Here is a 13,558-nt window from a genome sequence, read left to right on the forward strand (position 1 = left end):
ATTACATCATAACTAAAGTTCTACTTATACAAATGCTGTGATCTTGGACTTTATGGAAAGCTTATAAAATTGTCTACAACTCTTATTTTATCACCAAAAACTAATTCACAATCTATCCTAATCAAAACAGACAATCTACCCAGTGCTATCCAGAAATTCCAGAGAACAAGCATTTCGGAAAACTAACTTTAAACAGCTATAACTCTTAAATCCTTTGGCCTATTGCCCTGAACTTTTAACACAAGATAGATGAATAAGTTCCCTACAACTTTGTTATTAACCATTTCTACAGAAAACATTATTTTAACTATGCCACATACCAAACCACAGAATCTGTCCGAAAATCCTTCTAACTCGAATTATAAAGCAATAATATTTATACAGCATACAAGTATTCCAAATTTGACATCACCAAGTATACCAACAGTTCTAGAATACCAAATACACTCAAGAAAACATAATGGTCAAGCACAAACTATTTATTTAAATGCCTTTATCAATTTAATTGAATAATTAGGGAAAATAACAAACATATACCAAATTTGCACAATAAATTCTCAGAAAATTACAGTGGCTACCAAGTGCTACTAGTAGAATATTGTAAATGTTCCATGCCATTCTAACATGTATAACATCCTCTACAAAAATGACAAGCTAGTAAGGCCTATTTCAGTGAAAATAGTAAACCCTATAGAAAAGTGTCAAACAACAGATTATATATTTTTCTTAGCTTCATATTAGTGCCATACTACTGTTCAAAATTTGCATATCAATATGTTACATATTTTTATCCCTACAATTTTCCTTAGAAAATACCATTTATTACTAGATAAATAGAAAGACCCTACTTCAATTAAATTTACAGCAAGTTCATTATTTTTTCTAGCTAGAGCATGTCAATACAAAACCAACAAAATTGGAATCACAATTTTATCATTTTTCTAGATCAAGATATCTATTTTACAAGATTACTAACATTCAAAAGGCACTTATTTAAATACATTTTAATCACCAAGAAAAATACCAGAAAATGTACATTTGATATTTTTATAAAAAACTATACTTCCTAAGGCTTACAACAAAATTTGGTTCACAAGAATTGGACCTCTACAACTCCACTTATGATTTTTCAAAGTTGCATGAAAACCTGAAAATAAATGAACCATCTTTCTAACCCTAAGCCGCTGACATCAGGGACCCACAAAACAGACAGGCCCGCAAGTCAGAGGCACAAAAACATAGCACGGTGCAGGATGGCCGGAGTTCACCGACGATGAGCTTTTCCGGTGACGGCACCGACACCACAGTAATCAGCAAGACATCCCGAACACACAGAGCTAACTAATTGGACCGATTGTCGGAGCTAAGCACGACGGCGGCGGTCATGGCGGTGCGGCAGAGTGGGCCAACGACGAGGCGCTAGAGGTGACCAAGATAGCTTGATCAAGGGTTATGATGAGCATCTACATACAAAGGCAGTTCTAGCACACATCCTATCACGGAGAACAATGGACGGAGGTGTCCCGGCCACGACGACGGAGCACGGCGGTGAAACACCGGCAAGGGCCGCGCACGGCACGACGGCTTACCATACACTTCTAGATAGCAAAGTGGGTATGGTGATGTGGTGGGATCATGAGGGAGCTACTGTGGTGGCAGATGAATGACGCAGTGTGAGCTAGGGCCAACAATGACGACGGCGATGAGCTCACGCTGCTACGGCTGCTGCGCGGAGGCGAAGGAAGAGGTAGGTGGGGGAAATGTGAGCGTAGGAGTGCACAGACGAGTGCTGGGCAGGTGAGGGCACTCTGTGGCCCAACGTGGCCTGACTACCCAGCCAACGGTGATGCGCGTCCTCCACACGGCGGCCGATTCCGAAGCGCGGTCAGCCACTGTTCGCCGAGCCGAACGGACCATTAGTGCTGGGGATGCAGCCTGACAGTGTGTTTTTGTGAAGCTTGATCTCCTAATCCGAAGCTTAATAGTGCAAACAATCTTAACAAAAGTGGTAGCCCTACATACCATCTACAATTCCTCTTAAAGGATCAAGTTCTAATTCCCAAAGAATGAGGAGTAAAATCATCCCAAAGTTGAGCCAATCAAACTGGAAATCAAACACGACTTAGAAAATTTTCTAAGTGTTGGCAATTGTGTTTTTTAGATTTTTGTGAGCTCAAAAAGGCCAGGCTATACACTAAAATACTACAACTTTGCTTAAGGGTTCTTTGCCATGCAAAGAATCTATGACATAGTTCAAACTAGGTCAAACATACAACTTAAATTTGATGTCATACACCATATCAATGACTTAGAGGCTAAACTAGCCTTAGTCATGAATACCAAAGTTGTTCCTCATGCTAATCTAAACATGTTTAAGGTATTCCTATAACACCCTAAAATTTGAATTTCTAGAAATGGACCTAAAAAGATTTAATTTGGAATTGTTGTGCACACAAAATATAGGACAATAAAAAAAATCATTAAATTAAAATTCATCATAAGGTAGCAACATGTTTGAGCATACATGCCATTGCATTTCATTTATTTGGTTGATTGGTTTTGATTGAAAATTCAAAATGGTTAAAATTGCTTTTGCAAACAAAATTAAAATGGCTTTGAAACAAAAGAAAAGAAATTTAGAAAATGAAAGAATTTAAAAAGTTATTCTCGGAAAACTTACCCAAAATTTGTTCATTTATGTTTGAATTAAAAAGTGTATTTTAAATCATATTTATACTCGATTTGGTTCATATTTGAATTTGTTCTGAATTAAGAAAAGAAAAAGGATTTGGAAACAAATAAAAAAGAAGAAAAACCTCCTCTCCCTCATTTTGGCCCGAAGGCCCATGCTTCCTCTCCCCTTGGCCTGCTCCACGCCTTCTCTTCTCGGCTTCGGCCCACTCGGCGGCCCAGCGCGCGCCTCCCCTCCTTCTTGCCTCCCCGCACCGGCCTGCTTCGTCGCCCACGTGCGCGTGCCCGCAACCCACCAAAGCGGCCCACTCAGCGCTACCGCTTCGGCCTTTACTATGACCGCATCACGCCCACTCCTTCTCCTTCACTGTGACACAGGACCCGCTTGTTAGCGCCCACGCTCCTTTCCTTCCCCGCACCTTCTTTCCTTTCTTCCTCACCGATGATGGCGCTGCCACCTACGGCAAGTCGCTGCCATCGCGCATGCAAGGAATGTGACCAAATCCACCCGCCTCCTGCTCCCCTTCCTTCTACCATAGCACCCGCGCCTACAAAACCTGAGTTAGACCCCCACCCTCTCTGCCTCTCCTTTTTCCCATCCGCGCTCAAGCTCTCACCACCGCCACAATTCACCTACTCCCGCACCTCAATCACCGTCGCCACCGACTCCTGAAGCTCCGTTGTGCTTCCCCATGACTATAGGTACCCTCAATTCATCATTTTGGTCATGGATTGCTTGGATTTCCCCCAACCCATGCCGTTGTTTCTCTCTCTAGCCATCGTCGTTGACACCCCACCCCTCGGAACCATCCCGAACACCGCAATCTTTGTTGATCGACTCACGGTGAGCACCTAGTTCTTCCCATGCCCTCCATTCATTGATTTGTGCATTGGAATGCCATACCAGCGAACTCCAGACACCGCCGGCCATGGCGCTGCCATGGGACGTCGCTCCGGTGTGAACCCTGCCCTCGGTTGTGCATCCATCGTGTTTGTGTGTGCCTGTAGATCATCCCAGTGGGTTTGGTTTCGATCGGGGAGGTCCAGAACATCGTATTGGTGTTCGCCGCCATGATTGCCTCACCGTCGGCCATGGTGGGCTCGCCGGAGGTGCCATACAGCCGCCGGAGGTCGACCCATACATGCCTGCATCGTCGGATCTACTTTGAACGGCCATGATTATATCTTACCCTTTAGGATCATAATCAGTCCACAGCGAGCCATGGACTCAGCCCATGGTGCCACGTCAGCACGTGCCCACGTCACATGGTGCACCGAGCCACGTGTCACCCAGTCAGCAGACGTGGTCAACCCACAGTCAAGCCATGCTAATTTTGTAGATAAGCCCCTCTGTTTTCGATGAATTTACCCACAGTCCATAACAGTTCAAAATAAATACAATTTAGTCCTATTGTTATTCGTTTAGGTCCCTATAGTTTCCTGAAATAGTACATGCAGTCCAGTAGCCATGTAAATTCATATATTTAATTGTTTAATTCAAAAATAAGTTCAGTTTATTTATAGAAATGCCGTTAAACCTTATTTCATGCATAACTTTTGTGTTTTAACTCTAATTTGACCCATTCGAATTGCGTTAGGACTGCATTTATGTTTTCTACGTGTTTATACTATTGTTAGGCATGTTTTCAATTTTTAAAATTCATGGGTAGATTTAATCTATCATTTAACTAAAGGAAAACTTGTTTAAATGATGACTTATTCATTTTAACTCTGAAATAGTCCATTCAAGTTGCGTTAGATTCATAATGACATGACCTACGCATTAGTATCAATGTTTTCTATGTCAAAATCTCTGGAATTTCATGGTTTAAATCCCAACTTGAATAATAATTATGTCACTAGATTTATAAATAAAATGTAATAAATTCCACTTCAATTTTTAAAACCAAATATAAGTTTGATTTAATTAAACTTAAGTATTTTCTCTAAAATATAATATACATGCTTTTATATAATAAAATAAATAAAGCTAATGGTTTCCTGTTTTATAAGCAAAATCTTCTAGTAGATGTATTTTTTCAACCGTAGCTCCGATTAGCGTGCTTCCCGCATTTGTGTGTTCATAGCAATACGTAGATCTATTTCAAATCCTTTTTTCACTAGTTGGTGTAATGTTCTAATATAGCTATGTATGTATGTTATGCATGTCTGTTTGGATGCTTGTGTGGTGTTCTATGATCAAGTCCAGTCGGTGGGCTATACGTGGTGAGTCTAGAAGTAGTTCTTGGAAGATTTGGACCAAAAGAAGATCTGATCTGAGTTTAAGGCAAGTATAGCATGGGACCATCCTTGATACCTATTCATATTTAATCATTTAATTCATGTTGCATGTGTCTACCATGGTAACTATAGTAATTTCCCTAGCTAATTGATACCCTGGATTCCTTGATACCCTTGGGTTATTGCATTGGGTAGTTTTTGCTAGTGCACAACCAAAACCATGATCTTGTAACTTGACTAATAGTATATGCAATAAACATTAAAACATGACTTTTTAGCAACATGGAAATAGGGGGTTGTAGTGTTTAGCTACTTTCTAAATCCTCTAGATTCCTCTTCCTAAGGACTTATCTGTAAGTGATCATCCGGGACTTATAGTACAGCTGTGAGGGCTATATGGCTCTGGCTTTAGCTCAGTATGAGGACCTTTTCTAGCTTGTTAGTGGTTACCATTATGGCACAAGAGGGGCTCCGATAGGTATGATCTTAGCCTACCAAGATGGTGCACTTTGTTAGTCACTCCTTGGAGGGTGGGTTTATGCCTATTGATGGCGAAACCTTAGCGGCCGTAACTTGTTAGACGAACCTTTGAAAAGCTTCATAGTGAACCCTGCCGACCTTCCTTGGTAGTGGGTTAAGAGGCTGATCACCTCAGGTGAAAGGATAAATCATGACTCATAGTGAAAGTGTACAACATCTGTAGAGTGTAAAACTGTTATAATGACCATGCTCACGGATACGAGCGGCCTTAGAACTCTTATGGAATAGAGATGATCACTAATGGTTAATTGTTTATGCTATTCATTATTCATGTTTACCTGATCATGTGTTTATGGGCTTATGATAAATTCATTGCTACTCAATTACTTAAAAAGATGACCTATTAAAAGCTAATCGCAGTAAACCAGTGTCCACCTTTTGAGCCTCATGAACCCCATGTTATATTGCTGAGTACGATATGTACTTATGCTTGTTTTACTTTTCTATACTTTGGATAAAAATTCTAGATGGGTACTAGATTGCTAGTCTGGAGGAGTTAGGCTTGTGGTCAACCAGTCAGTTGTTCCTGTGGATTTGGAGTCTTCGCCTAAAGATCGGAGTTTTCCTTCCGCTGTCTATACTCTGAGGTTATATTCCTTATACTAATATGTTATGTAATAGGTATTGTCTTTTGATATTACTCTTATTTGTGGCTATATATGAGATTTGACTTCTTGGGCTCACATATAGTGTGTATCTAGTTTTGTCTTTAAAATCGGGTGCTACAAAGTGGTGTCAGAGCAATACTGACTGTAGGACACAAGCCTAGATAGAACTAGATGTTTTAGCATGCTTTCATCTTTGCTTAGTTCTTGCTTTCTCTCTAACCTTGTTATTTGCAAAAAGTTATGCTCACTTCAGCCTCTGTTCTATTATGAAAACCTTGTCTCTATTCTAAATCTTCTCTTCGTCTAAATAGATGGGTCATAATGAGGAGACCACCAGCATTAGAGGTCAGGAGGATCAAGCTACATTGTCCTTAACTGCATTCGATAAGGAGAAGCTTGTAGCTATGCAACAACAAGTACTAGAAGGAATGACTCAACATAGGAGTTTTCAACAGTGCTTGTCACAAGGTCAAACCAACATACAAAAGGGACCAGTGAAGAGACAAGTGGCAGAAGCTTGGAAGAAGATGAAGTCCAATGAGGGTGTTCATAGCAAGACTCTTGGAAGTCAGGATCCATGTTAGTGCTGTAAACATTATGGTTTTCCCTATTTTCAGAACAAGTCTAATAAGAGGGAAGTTAAGGTGAACTTGAGTTGTGAAGCTAATGTGGATAAGAAGAGAAAGGAGGTCTCAACAGAGCAAGTATTGGGAAGCAATCAACATTTGGATTTGTCACATCTAGCTCTGATCCCTAGTCAGATGAATCTAAACTATAAAGAATTAGAAGCTTATAAAGCTGAAACTACTTCACATGAGGTATGCATAGAGGGGTGGACTATCACCTATAAGGAGTTTCAACCTCGAAAGACCAAGCAAGATTGAAAACGGATCAGTCAAACCAAGATGGATCTTCAGAGTCACAAAGCTGACAAAACACCAAGCAACAATTCCATCTTTAGTGCTTTGTTAATTTGTCATTATGTTTATGCTTATTTTGCATCATTGTAATGATTGCAATGATCTTGTTGGGTATTCCCATAATTTCATTTAGTTTATAGGGCTAAGGTATAAGGATCAGCGTAATAAATAGTTAGGTTATGGTTTTCTTCTGTTTTCCCTATCCTGTCTTCAGAGCAGCCTGTCTTTATCGATTCATATCTCTAATCTTAGATGACCAAAAATCATGAGAAAATTCTAGACAACAGTAGACTTCAATATCATTCTCTAAGCGCAAGAATCATCCTGATAGCTATTTTGGTATGGAGATATGAAAATCACAAGGTGATGCATCTGTGCTATTTGGAAACAAGAATAGTTTCTCTTGTGCACTGTTTTCGATCCTCTAAACTGTAGAATTTGGAAAAGTGTTCTATAAGAAAGTTACAGTGGAATTGATGAGCTTTCCAATGGTATGAGCTAAAACTCTATTGGATTAATAGAATGAAAGTTACAACTGTTTTATTGCACTACTATTTTCCTGCTCTTGAGAATTCTCAGACAAGATGTCCTTGCTTATGTAGAGGAGTTTCTCTAGAATGTCAGAACATCTTTATGTTAGTTAGCTTATTTTTAAGGAAGTGCAAGCTACCCTTTTGTGTGCCCTAGTTGACTTTTCTTAAGGGGGTAGCCAAGTTGAAGGGTTTGAAAGTTGAAGTTTTCTTGCATTCTAGTGTTTCATGTGGAAGAACTAGATATCTCGATGGTTGGGGTTTTCTCTAGTCTTTCATACTATCAATCCTATCTTGTCATCTCTTGAAACTACACTAAAGAATGCTGTGAATGATTGAATCCTAATGCATATATGTTGGAAATAGATGGCCTCTACCAGGAGAAGTTCTTCACAAGATGTTGGAAGGAATGTTCCCACTTCTAATCCATCGCCATCAAGTCCCCCAACTATAGAGCAAGCTTTGATGATGCAGACTCAGCTATTACAGACCACTGCTCTAAGTGTGTTGAATAGTCCACAAGAAACACCACCTATTAACAAGCGTGGTGAATTTCTGATGGGACACCCACCGACATTCTCTCATGCAAGCGACCCACTAGAAGCTGATGACTGGCCTAGAGCTATGGAGCGACAACTGGACATAGCCCATTGTGATGACTAGGAGAAGGTGCTTTTTGCATCTAGCCAACTTCAGGGTGCAGCACAAGACTGGTGGGAGTCCTACCAGTATGGATGTCCCAACAATGCTAGACAGATCACTTGGCAGGAATTCATGAAGAATTTCAAGACGTACCACATTCCCGTAGGTGAGGTAGAACTCAAGCAAGATGAGTTTCAGGCTCTCAAGCAAGGATCCATATCAGTGTGTGAGTATCATAATTAGTTCACTCAATTGTCACGCTATGCTCTAGGAGAGGTAGATAGTGATGTTAAGAAACAGAAATGCTTTTTGAAAGGACTGAATGATGATTTGCAACTACGTCGAGAGATGGAAGAGAAGAAGAGAAAACATGATCTTCAATGCAAGTTAAGAAACACTCATCCTCGGTTCGCTACGCAACCAGAATATCAGTTACATCCTATGAATCAACTTGTGAGTATAGATCAGAATCAGTATCAGCAACCCAATGATGAAGTGCAACAGGTTAGCTCTCAAGAGCCATGTTTGTCATCTCCTACTATCACCTTCATGAAGACAAATACACCTACTAGTGAGAAAGGTTATGATTGTGGTGAGATTGAACATTATGAGAACAATTATCTTGAGAAGTTTGTCGAAAACAATCAAGGCTAGAATCAACCACAACAAGAGCCAGAATAGAATGTCCATAGGAAGCAGGTGCATGGAAATAAGTTAAAGTGAAATTACATCCTTGGAAGTTTGAATAATGTGGATATGATTACCACTCATGGAGCTAAGGAGGTCGTTTATGATTTGATTGCAGTAAGCTCAGCCACTGCTATGGTGATGTTTGACCCTAATGCGTCACATTGGTTTATCTCTAGTGCATACGTAAAAGATCATAAGATAACTATGCTTCCAATGAGGAAACCAGTGATAGTTAAGTCCCCAGGAGGAGAAATGAAGGCAAACCTCATTTGCCCAAGAGTTAGTCTTGACATAAAGGGGGTAAATTTGAAGCAAACCTTATTGTATTAGAGTTAGTGGACATTGATGTTATTCTTGGAATGGGATGGATGTCTACATGTAAAGGAGTGATCAAGTATGCCCAATATTCGGTGCTTCTAACCACACTATTAGGAGAAAGAATTGAGTATGAGGGTATTCAACCTTCACCGGAGGAATATGACAATGGGAATGATCTATTAGAAGGTGTCAACACTGAGGATAGTAAAGTGGACTATGAGTTTCCAGATGATGGTGTAGAGGAACAAACACCCTTGGAGGAGCTCTATCCGACAGATGATTATACTTATGATGATTATCCAATTAGGATCTTAGAAAGAGCCTAGGGAACTCTTATGGGAAGAGTGCTTAATGTGTGTAAAGTTCAATGGAGTAACCAATCAGAGGAAGATGCAACTTGGGAAAATGATGATCAAATGAAGATAGATTTTCCTCGTCTCTTTGAGGTGTAACACAATCACGTTAAAAGTCAAGATGGGCTTTGGACAGTCAAGAAAGACAAAAATTTTTGGTTATGCCCATGAGTTTAAAGTTTCTATATTCAAGACAGTTGTATCCCTCAACTTAAGGGGGTAGTCCGTGCAGCCAAATCTTTTTGTTCTTGAGCTTTGGAGATGAGACATATGTAACTTGTTAAGCTAGTTTACAATGCAAGTTGAAATGTTGGAATGTTTATCTGAGTTCTATTCCTAGTTCTGTCTCCCTTCCTTGTTTCTAGCCTTTTTCGAATCTTGGGACGAGATTCATCTTAAGGGGGTAGAATTGTAACACCCTAAAATTTAAATTTCTGGAAATGCACCTAAAAAGATTTAATTTGGAATTTTTGTGCACACGAAATATAGGAAAATAAAAAATTTTCATTAAATTAAAATTCTTCATAAGGTAGCAACATGTTTGAGCATACATGCCATTGCATTTGATTTATTTGGTTGAGTGGTTTTGATTGAAAATTCAAAATGGTTAAAATTGCTTTTGCAAACGAAATTAAAAATGGCTTTGAAACAAAAGAAAAGAAAATTAGAAAATGAAAGAATTTAAAAAGTTATTCTTGGAAAACTTACCCAAAATTTGTTCATTTATGTTTGAATTAAAAAGTGTATTTTAAATCATGTTTATACTCAATTCGGTTCATATTTGAATTTGTTTTGAATTAAGAAAAGAAAAAGGATTTGAAAAAAATAAAAAAGAAGAAAAACCTCCTCTCCCTCATTTTGGCCCGAAGGCCCATGCTACCTCTCCCCTTGGCCTGCTCCGCGCCTTCTCTTCTAGGCTTCAGCCCGCTCGGTGGCCCAGCGTGTGCCTCCACTCCTTCCCACCTCCCCGCATGTGGCCCGCTGCTCGGCGGCCTGCTCCGCGCCCTTCCTCCTTCTCCCGCACCGGCCTACTTCGTCACCCATGCGCACGCGCCTATAGCCCACCAACGCGGCTTGCTCAGCACGCCCGCTTCAGCCTTTACCGCGACCGCATCACGCCCGCTCCTTCTCCTTCGCTATGATGCGGGACCCGCCTATCAGCACCTACGCTCCTTTCTTTCCCCACGCCTTCTTTCCTTTCTTCCTCGTCGGCAATGGCGCTGCCACCTACGGCAAGTCACCGCCATTGCGCATGCAAGGAAGGCAACCAAATCTACCCGCCTCTCGCTCCCCTTCCTTCTACTGTAGCACCAGCCGCCTACAAAACCCAAGCCGAACCCCCTCCCTTTGTCCCTCTCCTTTTTCCCATCCGCGCTCAAGCTCTCACCGCCACCGCAATTTACCTGCTCCCGCACCTCAATCACCGCCGATGACTCCCGAAGCTCTGCTGTGCTTCCCCACGACTGTAGGTACCCTCAATTCACCGTTTTGGTCACGGATTGCTCAGATCTCCACTAACCCATGCCATTTATTCTCTCTCCAGCCGCCGCCATCAATGTCCTACCCCCTAAGAACCGTCTCATATGCCGCGACCTTCGCTGATCGACTCGTGGTGAGCTCCTAGTTCTTCCCATGTCCTCTATTCATCGATTTGCACACAAGAACACCGTACCGGCAAACTCTAGACACCACTGGCCATGGCACCACCATGGGACGTCGCTCCGGCGTGATCCCCGCCCTCGGTTGTGCGTCCATCGTGTTCGCATGCGCCTATAGATCATCCCAGTGGGTTTGGTTTTGATCGAGGAGGTCTAGAATGTCGTATCGGTGTTCGCCGTCATGATTGCCTCACCACTGGCCATGGCAGGCATGTCGGAGGTGCCATATAGCCATCGGAGGTCGACCCATACACGCCTGCACCGTCGAATCTGCTTTGAACAGCCATGATTAGATCTTACCCTTTCGGATCATAATCGGTCCACAGCGAGCCATGGACTCGGCCCACGGTGCCGCATCAACACACGCCCATGCCATGTGGTGCACCAAGCCAGTCCACGCACACCATGTGTCACCCAGTCAGCAGATGCGGTCAACCTGCAGTCAAGCCATGCTAATTTTGCAGATAAGCCCCTCTATTTTTGGTGAATTTACGCGCAGTCCATAACAGTTCAAAATAAATACAATTTAGTCCTGTTGTTATTTGTTTGGGTCCCTGTAGTTTCCAAAAATAGTACACGCAGTCCAATAGCCGTGTAAATTCATATTTTTAATTGTTTAATTCAAAAATAAGTTCAGTTTATTTATAGAAATGCCATTAAACCTTATTTCATGCATAACTTTTGTGTTTTAAGTCTGATTTGATCCGTTCGAATTGCGTTAGGACCGTATTTATGTTTTCTACATGTTTATACTACTATTAGGCATGTTTTCAATATTTAAAATTCATGGGTAGATTTAATCTATCATTTAACTAAAGGAAAACTTGTTTAAATCATGACTTATTCATTTTTACTCTGAAATAGTCCATTCAAGTTGCGTTAGATTCATAATGACATGACCTACACATTAGTATCAATGTTTTCTATGTCAAAATCTCTAGAATTTCATGGTTTAAATCCCAATTTGAATAATAATTGTGTCACTAGATTTATAAATAAAATGTAATAAATTCCACTTTCATTTTTAAAACCAAATATAAGTTTGACTTGATTAAACTTAAGTATTTTCCCTAAAATATAATATACATGCTTTTATATAATAAAATAAATAAATCTTATGGTTTCCTATTTTATAAGCAAAATCTTCTGGTAGATATATCTTTTCAACTGTAGCTCCAATTAGTGTGCTTCCCGCGTCTGTGTGTTCATAGCAATACGTAGATCTATTTCAAATCCTTTTTCCACTAGTTGGTGTAATGTTCTAATATGGCTATGTATGTATGTTATGCATGTCTGTTTGGATGCTTGTGTGGTGTTCTATGATCAAGTCTAGTCAGTGAGCTATACGTGGTGAGTCCAGAAGCAGTTCTTGGAAGATTTAGACCAGAAGAAGATCTGATTTGAGTTTAAGGCAAGTATAGCATGGGACCATCCTTGATACCTATTCATATTTAATCATTTAATTCATGTTGCATGTGTCTACCATGGCAACTGTAGTGATTTCCCAAGCTAATTGATACCCTGGATTCCTTGATACCCTTGGGTTATTGCATTGGGTAGTTTTTGCTAGTGCACAACCAAAACCATGATCTTGTAACTTGACTAATGGTATATGTAATAAACATTAAAACATGACTTTTTAGCAACATGGAAACAGGGGGCTATAGTGTTTAGCTACTTTCTAAATGCTCTAGATTCCTTTCCCTAAGGACTTATCTGTAAGTGATCATCTAGAACTTACAGTACAACTATGAGGGCTATATGGCTCTAGATTTAGCTCAGTATGAGGACCTTTTCTAGCTTGTTAGTGGTTACCTTTATGGCACAAGAGGGGCTCTGATAGGTATGATCTCGGCCTGCCAAGAGGGTGCACTTTGTTAGTCACTCCTTAGAGGAGGGTTTATGCCTATTGATGGGGAAACCTTAGCGGCCCTAACTCGTTAGACGAACCTTTGAAAGGCTTCATAGTGAACCCTGCTGACCTTCCTTGGTAGTGGGTCAAGAGGCTGATCACCTCAGGCAAAAGGGTAAATCATGACTCACAGTGAAAGTGTACAACCTCTGCAGAGTGTAAAACTGTTACAACAGCCATGCTCAAGGATACGAGTGGCCTTGGAACCCTTATGGAATAGAGATGATCACTAATGGTTAATTGTTTATGCTATTCATTATTCATGTTTACCTGATCATGTGTTTATGGGCTTATGATAAATTCATTGCTATTCAATTACTTAAAAAGATGACATATTAAAAGCTAATCGCAGTAAACCAGTGTCAACCTTTTGAGCCTCATGAATCCCATGTTATATTGCTGAGTACGATATGTACTTACGCTTGTTTTACTTTTCTATACTTTGGATAAAAATC

The 13,558-nt window shown here is 40.5% G+C and overlaps 1 protein-coding gene across 1 annotated transcript in view; it reads left to right on the forward strand.

Moving 5' to 3' along the window:
• The first annotated feature begins 1,690 nt into the window (after positions 1-1,690).
• The window catches only part of LOC136507558 (uncharacterized), a 41,482-nt gene continuing 29,614 nt past the window's right edge, over positions 1,691-13,558 (forward strand). Inside the window, exons 1-2 of the mRNA XM_066502241.1 lie at positions 1,691-1,747; positions 6,698-6,898. Coding sequence (XP_066358338.1) covers positions 1,691-1,747; positions 6,698-6,898 — 258 coding nt within the window. The remainder of the gene's footprint in view (positions 1,748-6,697; positions 6,899-13,558) is intronic.

The sequence above is a fragment of the Miscanthus floridulus genome, chromosome 15, assembly GCF_019320115.1.
Source record: "Miscanthus floridulus cultivar M001 chromosome 15, ASM1932011v1, whole genome shotgun sequence".
NCBI lineage: Eukaryota > Viridiplantae > Streptophyta > Magnoliopsida > Poales > Poaceae > Miscanthus > Miscanthus floridulus.